This window comes from Dipodomys merriami, unplaced genomic scaffold, assembly GCF_024711535.1.
Source record: "Dipodomys merriami isolate MVZ:Mamm:240054 unplaced genomic scaffold, mDipMer1.0.p SCAF_1761, whole genome shotgun sequence".
Classification (NCBI taxonomy): Eukaryota; Metazoa; Chordata; class Mammalia; order Rodentia; family Heteromyidae; genus Dipodomys; species Dipodomys merriami.
This window is the reverse complement of record NW_027203117.1, coordinates 18,488-35,046: the sequence shown is the minus strand read 5'-3', so window position 1 is coordinate 35,046 and position 16,559 is coordinate 18,488. Positions and strand designations below refer to the sequence as shown.

At 58.0% G+C, this 16,559-nt stretch overlaps 2 protein-coding genes across 3 annotated transcripts; both read right to left on the bottom strand.

The window, feature by feature from the left end:
- Positions 1–387: 387 nt before the first annotated feature.
- On the bottom strand, positions 388–4,557 carry LOC138829781 (cytochrome P450 2D17-like). 2 transcript variants are annotated; one of them, XM_070026311.1, is made up of 9 exons: positions 4,279–4,557; positions 3,513–3,684; positions 3,004–3,156; positions 2,749–2,909; positions 2,215–2,391; positions 1,916–2,057; positions 1,552–1,739; positions 1,018–1,120; positions 388–917 (listed from the first exon to the last, which is right to left on the bottom strand). In XM_070026311.1, exons 1-9 carry the CDS (start codon positions 4,465–4,467, stop codon positions 739–741), a joined length of 1,464 nt encoding a protein of 487 aa, XP_069882412.1. In that variant the 5' UTR covers positions 4,468–4,557; the 3' UTR covers positions 388–738. The 2 variants fall into 2 exon arrangements, with proteins under 2 accessions (XP_069882412.1, XP_069882411.1); XM_070026310.1 differs by having other exon boundaries at positions 1,018–1,159; positions 4,279–4,556.
- A 5,431-nt stretch (positions 4,558–9,988) lies between these two features.
- Positions 9,989–13,757, bottom strand: LOC138829780 (cytochrome P450 2D6-like). The gene is made up of 9 exons (XM_070026309.1): positions 13,472–13,757; positions 13,073–13,244; positions 12,615–12,767; positions 12,352–12,512; positions 11,818–11,994; positions 11,519–11,660; positions 11,155–11,342; positions 10,616–10,757; positions 9,989–10,512 (listed from the first exon to the last, which is right to left on the bottom strand). Exons 1-9 carry the CDS (start codon positions 13,658–13,660, stop codon positions 10,334–10,336), a joined length of 1,503 nt encoding a protein of 500 aa, XP_069882410.1. The 5' UTR covers positions 13,661–13,757; the 3' UTR covers positions 9,989–10,333.
- Between the last annotated feature and the right edge of the window lie 2,802 nt (positions 13,758–16,559).

The window sequence follows — 16,559 nt, the reverse complement described above, 5'->3', positions numbered from 1 at the left end:
TCTCTCTCTCTTTCTCTCTCTCTCTCCAAACCATCACCTTCTCTGTCCCCATCATTGCTCAAGGTCAAGCCCTCCCTAGGGCCTCAGCCCACAGGTCTCCATTCCCTGCCCTGGCCAATTTTCTGGCCGGTGTAGTTGAGGTGGCTCCCTGTTGGTTCCCATCAGGCCTTGCCTGGGAGACTTTGGCTCCCCATAGCTAACTGTGGAAGTTAACGCTGACCCACTTCCTGCCTTTGTGATGTACCCACTTCTTTGGGGTTTCAGGTAAGAAGTTGGGGCTGGGCGCATAGCTTGAGTGGCAGAGGCCCTGCCCAGCAGATTCATGACTTGGAATTCAAACCCAGTATTGCCCCTCCTGCCCATCAAGAAGGAAACCAGACAGAGTGGTGTTGTTTGAGAGGCTTCTTCCTGCTACAGTATCCGGGTATTGGGGATGGGACTGAAATAGGGTGTCCAGATGCATCCTAACCCCCTCCTTCACCCAGAGCACTGATACTCCTCCTGACACAGGCGCCATGGAAGGCTCTGTTCATGACTTGGGCAGAAAGCCTTGTGTCCCGGGAGGGTTGCGGGTGATGCAAAGGTTCTGCTGAGGTTCCACATAGCAACCCTCCCATTAGGGTGCAGAGGTGACCCACAGGTAGGAAAGGGGGCGGTCCTGGGGGTTCTGGTTAGAGCCAGCACGTGCGATGTTGGGCCCAGCTGTGCCTCTGGGGTGGAGTGGGGACTTGGTGCCCTCTAGCGGGGCACAGCGCACAGCTGGTAGGGGGCTGGCATCATCACAGTTTCATAGACGCCAATGGTGCTGGGCCGGGGCTGGCCTGCGGGCACCGAGAAGCTGAAGTGCTGCAGGAGGCAGGTGAAGAAGAGGAAGAGCTCCATGCGCGCCAGGGGCTCCCCGAGACACGTGCGGGGGCCTGGGGACAGGGAGTGGGGACGGTCAGCTGGGGCCTGGGGGCCACCTCCCAGCCAGCCTGTCACCCCAGCGAGGGGACAGGGAGCCAGGCCCCCACACACCTGCTGAGAAGGGCATGAAGGCCTCAGGCTTCACAAAGCGGCCCTGGGCGTCCAGGAAGTGTGCAGGGTGGAAGCGGAAGGGCTGCTCCCAGGCGCGCTCGTCCTTCAGCACCGACGACAAGTTGGTGAGGAGCGTGGTGCCCTGGTGGGGGCATGGTGACAGAGGCCCAGGACACCCGACCGTCACACCCAATACACAGCCACGGCCCCGTGCTGTGTGTCCTTCCACCTGACCCGGAGCCTCACACAGCTCTGGGGCACCGCCCTTGCGCCCACAGCAGGCAGAGGACACATTTGTGTAGAAAGCCCCCAGGCGCCCCCATCCCCTGTGCCGGAACCCTTCCATGGCCCTATAGGTCTACTTTCCCCCAGCCCAAAAGATGCTGAGCAAAGAGCTGAACTTACCTCCTGCATCCCTCACCCCTGAGATTATAACATGGTGGTCCTGAATTGTATTACTTGCACAGAATACAGGACCAAGCTGTGGATGGCAGCTGCATGATCACTGGTCTGTCCTAGCATGCTAGGACTTACCTTGGGGATGAGGAAGCCCCGGATATCAATGTCCCGTGATGTCATATGCGGCACGCCCAAGGGGACAATGTCAGCAAAGCGCTGCACCTCATGGATCACCGCGCAGGTGAAGGGCATGCGGGCCTGGTCCCCCACCTCTGGCTGCCGCGCCTGCCCTATCACCTCATCGATCTCCTGCTGCACGCGGCCTGCGTGGACAAGCAGAGACACCGCAGTCAGTCCCCAGGCCTGTGCCCACCTGCCCCGGCCTCTGTGTGAAGAACTGAGACCCGGTGAGATCACCATGACTCCGGCTGAAGTGAAGCCTACACCCTGTTTCCACTTTTCCTCCCTCCCCCTTCCCTCCAGTCCCAGCTGGGCTCACACTGCACATCCGGGTGCAGGATCATGAGCAGCAGGGCCCACGACAGCGTGACTGAGGTGGTCACCATCCCTGCAGTGAACAGGTCAGCCACCACCATGCGCAGGTTGTCCTCATTGAAGCTGCTGTCGGGGTTCCCCTTGGCCTGTGCAAAGACAAGGGGGTTCTGGGCTCAGGCAGCAGAGGACAAGGCTCCAGACAGCCTCCACTGTCCCCTCCAGCCTGGAGCCTGGCTTCCCTTCCACAGCACCCTCAGGCCCTGGCTCTGGCCCAGTCTGTGGGGCAGGGTGGTCACAGCGCACCTTCTCCACCTCAGCCAGGAAGGCGTCGCTCAGGTCTCGCGGTGGCTCAGCGGCGTCCCGGGTCACCTTGTGCTCTGCCAGCAGCTCATCCAGCAGGGCTGTGAAGGCCTTCTGTGCAGGGAAGATCTTCCGATGCAGCCCAGGGATGCGCAGGAGCACGGGGACTGCGTTCAGCAACTGTGAGAGCACAGATGGGAAGAGTCCTTCTGTGTTCACTGTACACCTGCACCATTCTCTGATCCTGTGACCTCCAGATGTACACATCCTCTGCCTGTCCCCACCTGTCGCCTGTTCCTCTCCCCAGAGGCAGCCTGCTTGCTTTCTCTGGCTCCAGGCACAGGGGGACACAGGTGGTCACTCTCCAGAGCCTTCTGACCTTAAGTCCCTTCTGTCATGCCTGTTGCCTGAGTTTCCCCAGATCTAGGCTTGACCTGTGACCTCTCCCCATGCCCTCTCCCCATGCCATCGCATGAAAACCCTTCTCCTGGAGCTGCAGCTGCAGGAGCTGGCCCTGCACAGCCCCTGTGTCCACACCGTGCGCATGTTGCTGGACTCTTCCTTCAGACTGTGCTGCAACAGCTCCAGCATTCTGTCCAGGGAGACGTCATCATACTCGAAGCGGCGGGCATAGATGAGGGAGGCGATCACGTTGCACACGGCTTTGTGCAGGAGAGCCTTGGGGCTGAACGGCCGACCTGGGAGCAGTAAGTAAGACCTCTCTTCTTGCTTCTGGCCTTCCTCAGTTGTGCTTGTGTCCCTCCTCCCTTGCTCCCCACCAACACCGCTCACCGGAGTGGTCAGTGAAGGCCTCACTGAGGCAGCCGGCCTCCTGGGTCACCCACTGCTCCAGCGACTTCTTGCCCAGGCCGAAGTTGCGCAGGGTGGACATGGAAAACCGCCTCTGTTCACGCCAGGCGTGGCTGTAGTGGGCCATGATCAGCCCTGGGGGGGTAGGAGGGGGTGGAGACGTGGGCGTGATTTTAGCTGTGCTTCCAATCCCTGACCTGAACACGTCCCAGGCACTGCCTCACCACCACTCAGCAGTTGTGACCTGAACCCCACCTCCAATCAGTGAGCTGGGAGTCCTTCCTTCCCTCCCCCAATCAGATTCCTCCCCTGCCTTCCCAGACCGAATGCAGGTCACCCTGGCCTCATCCACTCTTCCCTCACCTGCTCCCTTCCTGCCTGCTTCTGATGGCTTCCCCTGAGCCCCTCCCCTCTGTCCTCTTCACAGGCCCCTGTCCTCAGGTCACTGTCCCCAGCTCAGTCCCGAGGCCACTGCCCCTGCCGCCCTTTGCCTTGAGATCTGGGTCCGTAGCCCACGTGTTCATAGATGGGCATGGGCGGGCGGTCAGCGGTGTCCTCGCTGTGCTTCACCAGCGCCTCGCGCACGGCCTCCAGCCCGTTCACCACCACCGCTGGACTCCAGCCCATGTGCAGGCTGACCACCTCCCCGAAGCGGCGCTGCAGCTGCAGGGGGAGCCCGGCGTTCCCATCAGACAAGGCCCTGGTTCAAAGACCCTTGGGTCTTGGGCACCCAGGGCAATCAAGCAGCGTCAGGAGGGGCCTGGCTTTGGGATGCTGGAGGCCACACCCTCCGCGCTCAGGGAGCCCTCCCTGCAAAGCCCACTGGCTGTGAGCTCCACAGAAACCCAAGACGGCCACAGGAGCTCTAAGCATGCCTTTGTGCAGGAGGACAGACTTCCACAGGGAGCGTGACCCCACAGGCAGGACCCTAAGAACACAGGGAGCGCCATAGGTCAGGGGCCACCTGACAACAACTGAAAGCTTCCCAGAGCCTCAGCCCTGGTAACCAGGAAGGATCTGGGGGTTAGGCAGGTCTGCTCTGGGCACCTGAATCCCAAACCTGCTGCCATGTGCCAACCCGGCCTTTGCCCCACCACACCTTGGTCTTGGAAAACACAGACTGTCCTCAGGCCCTGCAGTGCCCTCCCCAGGGAGCCTCTCAGCCTCTGGGGCTCAGCTCCCTGCGCGGCCTGTGGCTTCCCAGCACTGGCTCTGGGGGCTCCGCATGCCCTCTGCTGCCCACCACCTGCTCCTCACCTTGTAGAAGCAGTATGGCAGGTTCTGGAAATCCATCTCCAGCAGGTTGCCCAGCCCTGGCAGAGGCACAGGGCCCGGCGGGTAGCGAGCAGCCCAGCGCTGGCGCCGGTGCATCAGGTCCACCAGGAGCAGGAAGATGGCCACGGCCACGGCCACGGCCCACAGTGCTTCCCCTGTCAGCAGCCCCATGGCGGCCTCCCAGCTCCCTGGATTCCTCCACTCCAGCGCCAGGACTGGACTGGGCACTGAACCAACCTGGGAGGGTCCCTTAGCTGAGGCTGACCTTTGTCTCTGCCAGGAATCCACCTGGGCAGACGTCCATGGTGCTGGGCAGACGTCCATGGTGCTGGGCAGGGCCACGGCAGCTGCCAGGCTGCAGAGATCTCTGTCCCTCCCTACTAGGACAGCAGGGAGCAGGGCAGACCCGGCAGGGCCCTCATGGAATGCCCAAGGCGGGCTGCTCTCCACACCAAGAGCTTCACTGGGCCTCACAGCTCCTGCCACACAAGCTCCAGGCCTGGTGATGGCCTGCTGGCCCCAGGGCTCCGACTTCTCTCAGCAAGAGTCTGGGCACGTGGCCTGTGTATAGTCTGGGGGTCTTTCTCCCGGTGGGGAGGAATGCACCTGCAGCACCGCTCTGATGATGTTTTCTCATTCTGACCCTTCCCCACACCCCCCAGCCCTACTCGCCCATCACATTACATTTCCAGCTGAGTAACTCTTTCTAAGGAGATACAAGTGTCCCCATTAGGGACCCGCAAACTCTTCTCCAAACCATGCATTCCTGTCCCCTATCCTCCCACAGCGCACTTTCCATGTCAGACTCCTCACACACCTAATCACACACATACCACTCACACCTCCCCAGACATCTACCTGCCCGCCCAGACACCCACAAACCACCTGTGACCACACAACATTCACATGCAGAGACTGGCTACACAAATGTCCATGCAGTGCTCTGATGAACAAGCCTCTGTTCCCAGCACACTGTGGGAGCCCTGGCTCCTCCAGGCTGAAGCTTCCTGGGTGTGGCCTCTGTTCAGGGAGGATTAGGCCCCACTGAGGCCTGGCCCTGCCCATGTTCTCTCACCTGACCCTGCCAAATTGAAGTTGAGCTATCCAGAGACAATTGTACAGTTTTGAGCTCAGAGTTTCCCTGGTCCAATTAATGGCCATAAGGTTTCTGGGCAAAGAAGAACCTGAGACTGAGAGCTTCTGGATCATTCTTAGCCTGAGGCAGTGCTCCAGGACCTGGAAAGGCTGACTCCAGAAGAGCTCAGAGCAGCACCAGCACTGAGGCCAGGCAGAGGGAGAGCAGGAGGTGGGAGCAATGGCAGAGGGTGAGAAATCACAGCCCCTAACGAGGAGACTGGAGGAAAGAGGTGGGGTAGTGCACGGTTACCCCAGGGGACTGACTTGGGGCCAGAGGCAGGATGGAGGGAGGGGAAGGAGGAGAAAGTTGTGAAGATCCTTCCCCACCCCTGCTGCAGATGGCACTTGCAGGAAGATTGGTGGGAAAGGGGCAAAGTTACCACCTAAGTGAGAATGAGGCCTTGATCTTGTCACAGTGCTGATTGGAAGGGCCTGAGAATAAGGAAAAGAGATGGAGGGAGACCAGGTGTTAGCGAAATGAGTCCCTTCCCATAGCTTAGCACGCTCCTTCCCCGCTCCACGGCTTGGCACGCTCCCTTCCTGGGCAACACTAGGTCCATGTAGTAAAGGCAGCAAATCATCAGCCTCCAGCCCCCTCTGCCTTGGGATGGCACTCCTCTGGGCAGCTGCCACCCTAGAAGGCAGCAAGAGCCCCTTAGAGTGACCTTCAGGTCTGGGCAGCTGCAGGGCTCCATTTCTACTACTTAGGCAGCAGCCATTGATCCCAGTCCACCATGATGAAGCCCCTGGCCCTCACCTCCACACCGGGGTCTCCTCGCTGCATCTAGCTCCTCATAAACCTCCCAGGTTATATAGGTCACTCCGACAGTAGCCGGGGCTGCTTCTCACTTCTCCCTTGTGAGAAGGGGTCTGGCCAGCCCCTTTCCCAGCAATAAACCTTTCTTTGTTCTCTGTACCTGGATGTCTGCATAGTTCTCTGGCAAAGTGTAATAATCTTTCAGCAGGGCTCCCTGATTGCCCAGGTTGGGAGAAGCCCAGACGGTGGGGAGCACGGGAATGGGGTCATGGGGAGCAGGTGCGGGGCGGGGGGCTCTGGAGGCAGGAAGTGGAGGACACCTCCATCCAAGCTGCTGCGCTGCGTGCCAAGCAGAGCAGGAGGAGGCAGAGGCAGGGAGCGCGACTCCCTGAGAGAATCTGAGACAATTTCTGTGGAGATGGGGAGCTGGCAGGCCACCCGGGGCCCTCTCCCGAGGGACATGCCCAATAGCATCAGAGATTTCAAACAGGAAGGTGTCATGGGCTGGTCAGGAAATCTCCCTCAAGTCTCCCAAAGTTGTTGTTGTTACTATTATTTTTTGCCAGTCCTGGGGCTTGAACTCGGGGCCTGGGCACTGTCCTTGAACTTCTTTTGGCTAGCACTCCAATTCTTGAGCCACAGATCTACTTCTGGCTTTCTGGTGGTTAACTGGAGGTAAGAATCTTATAGCCCTTCTGGCCTGGGCTGGCTGTGAAGCTGGAGCCTCCAATCTCAGCCTTCCGAGTAGCTAGGATTACAGGCCTGAGCCACCAAGCCCAGCTCCAAGGTCCTTTTTAGATGGCACTTAATCCAGAAACATGCTTGAAAGTGTTAGTAGTTTTTAACCAGGTTATTTACTATTTTAATTACCCACTTAACCTAGGAACATTTTCTGCCCAGTTTCAACAGCTCTGAGCCTTTTTCCTTCATCCTTTCCTGTGCATCTTCCCCCGCTCTGATCTGGGGATCCTTCTCTGCTCTGCATGGAAACTAGGTTTATTGGGGATGCGGGGTGGGGAACTGAGGTCTTGGGAGAAGCACCAGAGGATTTTCCAAACTCCTGCTGAGTTTGAGGTACAGCTGCCCTGGCCAGCCATGCCCTGCTGGGCCCTGTGGGGGAAGGTTCTGGGCCTCCATCCCTGCCACACACCAGGAGGGGGCGCTGGAGTCCTGGCCTACAGGACACAGTGGCCATTGGCCCTCTTCTCTTCCTAGACTGAAGATGGTGCTGGGATTCTGCTGCCAGAGAGAAGGGTAAAGTTCGTTATTTGGGCCCCAAATAATCAAAGATGGGGATCCCCTACCTGGGCTGAAGATTGTGAGGTGTCTGGGAATTGGGGTAAGGGGAAGGAGCTATGTGTGAGCAGCAGAGCTGATGGCCTGGCCTGCAAGGTGGGACATGCCTCGGTGTATGTGAACAGCTGTCTCCGAACGTGTGTGTGTGTGTGTGTGTATCTGTCTTTGTGTGTGTCTGTGTCTGTGTATGTCTGTGTATGAGTGTGTGTGTGTGTATGTGTGTGCCTGTGTGTGTGTGTGTCTGTCTGTGTCTGTGTATGTCTCTGTGTGTGTGTGTGCTCGTGTGTGTGTGTGCTCGTGTGTGTGTGTCTGTGTGTGTGTGTCTGTGTCTTTGTATGTGTATGTGTGTGTGTGTGTCTGTCTGTGTATGTGTATGTGTGTGTAAGTGTGTGTGTGTGCGCTCGTGTGTGTGTGTGTGTGTCTGTGTATGTGTGTGTGTGTGTGTGTCTGTGTCTGTGTGTGTGTGTGTGAGTGTGTGTGTGTGTGTGTGTGTGTGTGTATGTTTGTGTAATCAGGGAGCCACTGTCCTGGCTGTGCTACTCTGTGCTTGGGACAAGCAGGACCTGTGCAGGAAGGCAGAGCTGTGGGCAACTGTGGGGAAAGAGGGAATGTAGAACAAAATGCCCGGCGATGCCAGTCCGGTGTAGCGGGTTTAGCTGGGGGCTCTCCTGTTGGGCTCTCCCTCTGGGCAGGACAGACCCAGTCAATCACTGCAGGGGAAAGGAGGAGGGAGGGATCCAGGGGTGCATTGTGGGCTCTAGGCCAGGCAGGTAGCAGCGCTCAGCCCAAGGCCTGGTGCCCTGAGATTTGTTCAGCCTCCAACGCTGAGTGGAGGCTGCCAGGGGGAGGAGGCTGGCGGCTCAGAGGAGGAGGAAAGTGGCTCCCACTGCCGAGGGCCGGCGGCCGGGCTCATGCTCATGGCGCCTTCTCTCACAGGCTCCACAGGTCCCTGTACCTGGTGCACATCTTCATTGTTGCAGGTAAGGGCTGAGGGCTGGGCGGGGCATGGCAGGGCCTGGAACCTGACCCCTACCCAGTCTCCAGCTGCTCACCAGGCTTCCACAGTGCCAAGGCTGTTAAAGGCCTGCCTGCCACAAGGACTGGCACTGCTCGGAGCCAAGGCGGCGCCAGGCCCTTTCTTCCCCCTCAGAATGAACTGGGGATTTGAACTCACCTCTCAGTCTAAAGTCTACTTTGGGCCATTCCTAAGTCACAGACCAACCAAAGCCCACACAACCACTCCAGGCCCTAGGAAGGGAATCATACAATTCCCAAACACCAGGACACTAGCCACACCACCACGCACCGCCACAGAGTGCAGGTCACACAATCATGAAACCACTAGAGTAGACTTCACACAACAAAACACTCCAGAGCCGACACCGGACAACCACATAACACCTCAGGGCAGAGGTCACATAAACACACAATGCCCCAGGAAAGACATCACAGGCCACACAGCATGCTAGGGTGGAGATCACAGAATCACACAACACCCGGCAGAGATCAGCCATCCACACTGCATCCCGACGCAGATCCCATGTGCACTTCCTCCTTTCAGGGGCCCCAGGCTGCCCGGGGAGCAGGGGCCGTGCACAGACAATACGCCACACTCCCTCCTGCCAACACAGTGCCTTGGCTGCCAGCCTGGGCTGCCAGGAACTGCTTGGCAGCTCAGTTGTCTTCTCTGCCTCTTTATCTGGCCCAATTCAGGGCTTCATTTGCTTCCTCTTTCCTCCAGGCCTGTTCTTCCCATTGGGCTCACCCACAGTCCACCTGGACTTTGTGGTTTCTCAGTCATGTCTTCTTCGATGGGGGCCCCTCCTCATTCATCCCTACACCTGCCCTGAGCGGGGATGTAGATCAAACAGGATCACAGTGACAGAAATCACAGCAGATAGGAGCTGTGATTTTCTCATTATAGAAGGGGAAACACAAGCCCAGGTTCACCTAATATAGTGACAAAGGAAAAAGGGGATCTCTCTCTCTCCCTGTCTCTCTCCTTTTATGTCCCTATCACTGCACAAGGTCAAGCCCTCCCTAGAGCCCCAGCCCACAGGTCTCCATGTCTTTTCCCTGGTAACCTCTCTGGCCACTGTACTTGAGGGCAGCAGGCTCAGAGCCTTGACCCGTGGCCTCCCACTCCAGCCTGGCCAGAGAGGAAACTTCTCAGCCCAAAGAGGACAGAACGCCAGCTTGCCTGATGGGCCAGGGCAGCCGGGCAGTGCTGTGTCCGGGGGCTGCGAGGCTCAGCAAGGGGGCTCCCTGTTGGTTCCCATCAGGCCTTGCCAGGGAGACTTTGGCTCCTGATAGCTAACTGTGGATGTTAATGCTGACCCACTTCCTACCTTCCTGATGTACCCACTTGTTTGGGGTCTCAGGTAAGAAGTTGGGGCTGGGTGCATAGCTTGAGTGGCAGAGGCCCTGCCCAGCAGATTCATGGCTTGGAATTCAAACCCAGCACTGTCCCTCCTGTACCCAGAAAGGAAGAAGACACAGTGGTGGTATCTGAGAGGCCTCTCCTTGCCATGGGGTTTTAGAGATGGGGCTGAAATAGGGTGTCCAGATGCATCCTAACCCCCTCCTTCACCCAGAGCACTGATACTCCTCCTGAGACAGGCGCCATGGAAGGCTCTGTTCATGACTTGGGCAGAAAGCCTTGTGTCCCGGGAGGGTTGCGGGTGATGCAAAGGTTCTACTGAGGTTCCACATAGCAACCCTCCCATTAGGGTGCAGAGGTGACCCACAGGTAGGAAAGGGGGCGGTCCTGGGGGTTCTGGTTAGAGCCAGCACGTGCGATGTTGGGCCCAGCTGTGTTGCTGGGGTGGAGTGGGGACTTGGTGCCCTCTAGCGGGGCACAGCGCACAGCTGGTAGGGGGCTGGCATCATCAAAGCTTCAAAGACCCCAAAGTCGCTGGGCCGGGGCTGGCCTGCGGGCACTGAAAAGCTGAAGCGCTGCAGGAGGCAGGTGAAGAAGAGGAAGAGCTCCATGCGCGCCAGGGGCTCCCCGAGACACGCGCGGCGACCTGTGGGGGACAGCCAGCGGGGATGGTCAGCTGGGGCCTGGAGGCCACCTCCCAGCCAGCCTGTCACCCCAGCGAGGGGACAGGGAGCCAGGCCACCACGCACCTGCTGAGAAGGGCATGAAGGCCTCAGGCTTCACAAAGCGGCCCTGGGCGTCCAGGAAGTGTGCAGGGTGGAAGCGGAAGGGCTGCTCCCAGGCGCGCTCGTCCTTCAGCACCGATGACAGGTTGGTGAGGATCGTGGTGCCCTGGTGGGAGGTGCTTGGTGAGTGGGGCTGGGGGCACTGAGACTGCACACTACACACACAGACACTGCCATAACCTGTGCGCATCCTTTCATCTGACCCTGGGCCCCCAGGACCTCCCGGGTGCTGCCTTTGTTGCCCCAGTAATCAAGGGAAACATTGAAAGAGTGCGCCCGCAGGCCCCCCCATTCCCTGTCCCGGGACCCTTCCATGGCCTTATAGGTCTACTTTCCCCCGGCCCAAAAGATGCTGAGCAAAGAGCTGAACTTACCTCCTGCATCCCTCACCCCCGAGATTATAACATGGCGGTCCTGAATTGTATTACTTGCACAGAATACAGGACCAAGCTGTGGATGGCAGCTGCATGATCACTGGTCTGTCCTAGCATGCTAGGACTTACCTTGGGGATGAGGAAGCCCCGGATATCAATGTCCCGGGATGTCATATGCGGCACGCCCAAGGGGACAATGTCAGCAAAGCGCTGCACCTCATGGATCACCGCGCAGGTGAAGGGCATGCGGGCCTGGTCTCCCATCTCTGGCCGCCGTGCCTGCCCGATCACCTCATCGATCTCCTGCTGCACGCGGCCTGCGTGGACAAGCAGAGACACCGCAGTCAGTCCCCAGGCCTGTGCCCACCTGCCCTGGCCTCTATGTGAAGGGCCAAAACCAGGTGAGGTCATCATGACTCCGGCTGAAGTGAAGCCTACACCCTGATTCCACTTTTCCTCCCTCCCTCTCCCCTCCAGTCCCAGCTGGGCTCACACTGCACATCTGGGTGCAGGATCATGAGCAGCAGGGCCCAAGACAGCGTGGTGGAGGTGGACACCATCCCTGCGGTGAACAGGTCAGCCACCACCAGGCGCAGGTTGTCCTCATTGAAGCTGCTGTCGGGGTTCCCCTTGGCCTGTGCAAAGACAAGGGGGTTCTGGGCTCAGGCAGCAGAGGACAAGGCTCCAGACAGCCTCCACTGTCCCCTCCAGCCTGGAGCCCAGCCTCCCTTCCACAGCACCCTCAGGCCCTGGCCCTGGCCCAGTCTGTGGGGCAGGGTGGTCACTGCGCACCTTCTCCACCTCAGCCAGGAAGGCGTCGGTCAGGTCTCGCGGTGGCTCAGCAGCGTCCCGGGTCACCTTGTGCTCTGCCAGCAGCTCATCCACCAGGTCCATGAAGGCCTTCTGTGAAGCGAAGACCTTCCCAGGCAGCCCGGGGATGCGCAGGAGCACGGGGACTGCGTTCAGCAACTGTGAGAGCACAGATGGGAAGAGTCCTTCTGTGTTCACTGTACACCTGCACCATTCTCTGATCCTGTGACCTCCAGATGTACACATCCTCTGCCAGTCCCCACCTGTCGCCTGTTCCTCTCCCCAGAGGCAGCCTGCTTGCTTTCTCTGGCTCCAGGCACAGGGGGACACAGGTGGTCACTCTCCAGAGCCTTCTGACCTTAAGTCCCTTCTGTCATGCCTGTTGCCTGAGTTTCCCCAGATCTAGGCTTGACCTGTGACCTCTCCCCATGCCCTCTCCCCATGCCATCGCATGAAAACCCTTCCCTGGAGCTCCAGCTGCAGGAGCTGGCCCTGCAGAGGGTTCTGAGTCCGCACCACAGTTATGATGCTGGACTCCTCATTCATTTTGTTCTGCAACAGCTCCAATATTCTGTCCAGGAAGGTGTCATCATAATCGAAGCGGCGGGCGCAGATGAGGGAGGCGATCACGTTGCACACGGCTTTGTTCAGGAGAGCCTTGGGGCTGAACGGGTGACCTGGGAGCAGTAATGACATCAATGTATCGACCTCCCCTCAGGCGCCCAGTTCCCCCTCTACCCCCTTCCTCGTTTTGCTGTGTCCCTCCTGCCAACGCTCACCGGAGTGGTCAGCGAAGGCCTCACAGAGGCAGCCGGCCTCCTGGGTCACCCACTGCTCCAGCGACTTCTTGCCCAGGCCGAAGTTGCGCAGGGTGGACACGGAGAAGCGCCTCTGTTCGCGCCAGGCGTGGCTGTGCCGGGCCATGAACAGCCCTGGGAAGAGGGGGGCGGGGAACTGGGTGTGGCTCCAGACTCACATCCAATCCGTGACCTAGACAGGACCCAGGCACCGCCTATCCACCTATCAGCGACCTGGGCGTGACTCGGGCCGTCCCTCCTCCAATCACATTCCTGTCCCGCCTCCCACACGCTGCTGGCGTCCCGGCCACGCCCACTGCCTTCCGGACCTGCTCCCTGTCCTCCCTCCCGAGCCCCGCCCTCCGACCTCCCAGGGCCCCCTGTCCTCAGGTCACCGTCCCCAGGTCAGTCCCGAGGCTGCCGCCCGTGCCGCCCTTTGCCTTGAGATCTGGGTCCGAAGCCCAGCTGTTCCAGCGCGGGCATGGGCGGGCGGTCAGCGGTGTCCTCGCTGTGCTTCACCAGCGCCTCGCGCACGGCCTCCAGCCCGTTCACCACCACCGCTGGCCTCCAGCCCAGGTGCAGGCTGACCACCTCCCCGAAGCGGCGCTGCAGCTGCGGGGGGAGCCCGGCGTTCTCCTCAGACAGGGCCCGGTGCCACCCCCGGCCTTTGCCCCGCCACACGTTGGTCTTGGAGAGCCCGGACTGTCCTCAGGCCCTGCAGTGCCCTCCCCAGGGAGCCTCTCAGCCTCTGGGGCTCAGCTCCCTGCGCGGCCTGTGGCTTCCCAGCACTGGCTCTGGGGGCTCCGCATGCCCTCTGCTGCCCACCACCTGCTCCTCACCTTGTAGAAGCAGTATGGCAGGTTCTGGAAATCCATCTCCAGCAGGTTGCCCAGCCCTGGCAGAGGCACAGGGCCCGGCGGGTAGCGAGCAGCCCAGCGCTGGCGCCGGTGCATCAGGTCCACCAGGAGCAGGAAGATGGCCACGGCCACGGCCATGGCCCACAGTGCTTCCCCTGTCAGCAGCCCCATGGCGGCCTCCCAGCTCCCTGGATTCCTCCACTCCAGCGCCAGGACTGGACTGGGCACTGAACCAACCTGGGAGGGTCCCTTAGCTGAGGCTGACGTTTGTCTCTGCCAGGAATCCACATGGGCAGACGTCCATGGTGCTGGACAGGGCCACAGCAGCTCCCAGGCTGGGACAACTGCAGAGGTCTCTGTCCTCCTCCCACTGCTACTCAGAGCAGCAGGGAGCAGGGCAGACCAGGCAGGGGAGCCAGCCCTCCTGCATCAAGCACTGCCTGCCTGCTCACTTCTCACAATAATGGTCTCACTTCTCTGTCCCCACTTCTGCTCCTCCCTCACCCTGTCCAACCGCACCTCTCATGTGCCGCAGCATCTCTCCAGTCGTGTCCTTTCCCTTCCTACCCTCATCTTAGAAAACAGGTTGATTGTGCCTGCTCCTGAGGACCCTGCCTTCCCTCTTTGTCCTCTGTGCTGATTAAAGGGAGCGTGGAGTGGAGATCACAGAGGGAGATATCCTCCATCTGTGTCAGTTCTCATCTCAGGTCCCTCATGGAATGCTCTCCACACCAAGAGCTTCACTGGGCCTCACAGTTCCTGCCGCCCAAGGACCAGGCCTGGTGATGGCCTGCTGGCCCCAGGGCTCCGAGTTCTCTCAGCAAGAGTCTGGGCACGTGGCCTGTGTATAGTCTGGGGGTCTTTCTCCCGGTGGGGAGGAATGCACCTGCAGCACCGCTCTGATGATGTTTTCTCATTCTGACCCTTCCCCACACCCCCAGCCCTACTGGCCCATCACATTACATTTCCAGCTGAGTAACTCTTTCTAAGGAGATACAAGTGTCCCCATTAGGGACCCGCAAACTCTTCTCCAAACCATGCATTCCTGTCCCCTATCCTCCCACAGCGCACTTTCCATGTCAGACTCCTCACACACCTAATCACACACATACCACTCACACCTCCCCAGACATCTACCTGCCCGCCCAGACACCCACAAACCACCTGTGACCACACAACACTCACATACAGAGACTGGCTACACAAATGTCCATGCAGTGCTCTGATGAACAAGCCTCTGTTCCCAGCACACTGTGGGAGCCCTGGCTCCTCCAGGCTGAAGCTTCCTGGGTATGGCCTCTGTTCCCTGAGGACTGGGCCCCACTGGGGCCTGGCCCTGCCCGTGTTCTCTTGTCCGACCCTGGATATGATGAGCAATGGTGAAGTTCTGAGCTTATGAGTCATCTTGATGCACCTAATGGTAGCACTGATTACTGGTGTGACTTACCTCTCCAGTTGTCGATTTTTTCTTTTCTTTTTTTGTCTGCCATGGGGCTTGAACTCATGGTCTGGGTGCTGTCCTTTTTTTTTTTTTTTTTGCTCTATGGGAACATTCTACCATTTTGAACCACTGCTCCACTTCCTGTTTTTAGGTGATTAATTAGAGATAAGGGTTTCCTGGACCTTTCTGCTGAGACTGGCTTGATCCTGATTCTTAGCTCTCAGCCTCCTGAATACATAGGGTTATAGTTGCCACCCGGCCTGATTTTTTACCTCAAGCATTAGTTTGGTTCTCATTTGTAACTTCTATCTCATCTTGAAAATTTCTAAACCTTTAATTGTGTGTGTGTGTGTGTGTGTGTGTGTGTGTGTGTGTGTGTGTGTGTGTGTGTGTGTGTGTATGTGCGCGTGCCAGTACTGGTGCTTAAACTCAAAAGCATTGGTGCTGAACCTTGGGTCTTTCACTTAAGGCTGGCTCTGTAGCAACTGGGCCAGACCTCTACTTCCATCTTTCTCAGTGGTAAATTGAAGTCAAGTATGTCATGGACTTTCCTGCCTGAGTTGGCTTTGAACCTCAATCTTCTGATTTTAGTCTCGTGAGTAGCTAGGGTTATAGGCTTGGGCCATCAGCCCCCAACAACCTTTGGTTTTTCTTTCTTTTTTTTTAATATATGTTCACTTTAATTCTCAACACCTTTCAGTGAGCTTAGTTGAAATCTTTGTCTAGTGACTTCAACATCAGTTTCCATTAATTGCTTATTTTTCTGTTATATTCTTTCTTTTTTATTCTTTTTTTTTTGGGTCCAGTCGTGGGGCCTGAACTCTGGGCCTGGGCGCTGTCCCTCAGCTCTTCAGCTCAAGGCTAGCGCTCTACCACTTGAGCCACAGCACCACTTCCGGCTTTTTTCTTTTTGATTATGTGGTGCTGAGGAATTGAACCCAGGGCCTCAGGCATGCAAGGCAAGCGCTCTACCACTGATCCACCTTCTCAGCCCCTCTTTTTCTTCTTTTTGAGAGAGGTCTTTTTTTTTTCTTTTCTTTTTTTTTTTTTTTTTTTGGCCGTGGGGCTTCAACTCTGGGCCTGGGTGCTGTCCCTGAGCTCTTCAGATCCAGGGGAGTGCTCTACCTGCTTGAGCCATAGCGCCACTTCTGGTTTTCTAGTGGCTTATTGGAGATAAGAGTCTCATGGACTTTCCTGCCTAGGCTGGCTTTGAACTTCAATCCTCAGATCTCAGCCTCCTCAGTAGCTAGGATTACAGGCATGAGCCACCGGCACCGGCTTGAGACAGGTCTTGCTGTGTGGCCCAGGCTGGCCTTGGACTCTTCCTGTCCCAGCCACTGGAATGTGGCATACACATAACAGGAGACCCAAAGAAGAGCAAGGTGTGAAAATTATGTTTCAAGAAGTAGTATGAGTCATCCAATCAGGCATTGTGGTTTGGGCTTGCAATGCCAGCTAAGTAGGAAGAAGCAGGAGGCCCCATCTGAAATAAACAACCTAAAAAACTAAGGCCTAAGAGGGTATCTCACACGTGGGAGATCATCCTGGCCCATCACCTCCCTCACTGCTCCACATCTTCAGGGTGTCATATGAGGAGATATATATATATATATATATATATATATATAT

Bases quoted from the DNA above. Each gene is read 5' to 3' on its own strand.
- LOC138829781 (XM_070026310.1), bottom strand. From the start codon at position 4,467: ATGGGGCTGCTGACAGGGGAAGCACTGTGGGCCGTGGCCGTGGCCGTG. The intron at 2,392-2,748 runs GTGTGGACACAG...GTGCTCTCACAG, and splicing joins AGTCCAGCAACATGCGCACG to TTGCTGAACGCAGTCCCCGT. The intron at 1,160-1,551 runs GTAAGTCCTAGC...TGCCCCCACCAG, and splicing joins GGGGCTTCCTCATCCCCAAG to GGCACCACGCTCCTCACCAA.
- LOC138829780 (XM_070026309.1), bottom strand. From the start codon at position 13,660: ATGGGGCTGCTGACAGGGGAAGCACTGTGGGCCATGGCCGTGGCCGTG. The intron at 11,661-11,817 runs GTGCGCAGTGAC...GTCTTTGCACAG, and splicing joins TCCTGGCTGAGGTGGAGAAG to GCCAAGGGGAACCCCGACAG. The intron at 10,758-11,154 runs GTAAGTCCTAGC...ACCTCCCACCAG, and splicing joins GGGGCTTCCTCATCCCCAAG to GGCACCACGATCCTCACCAA.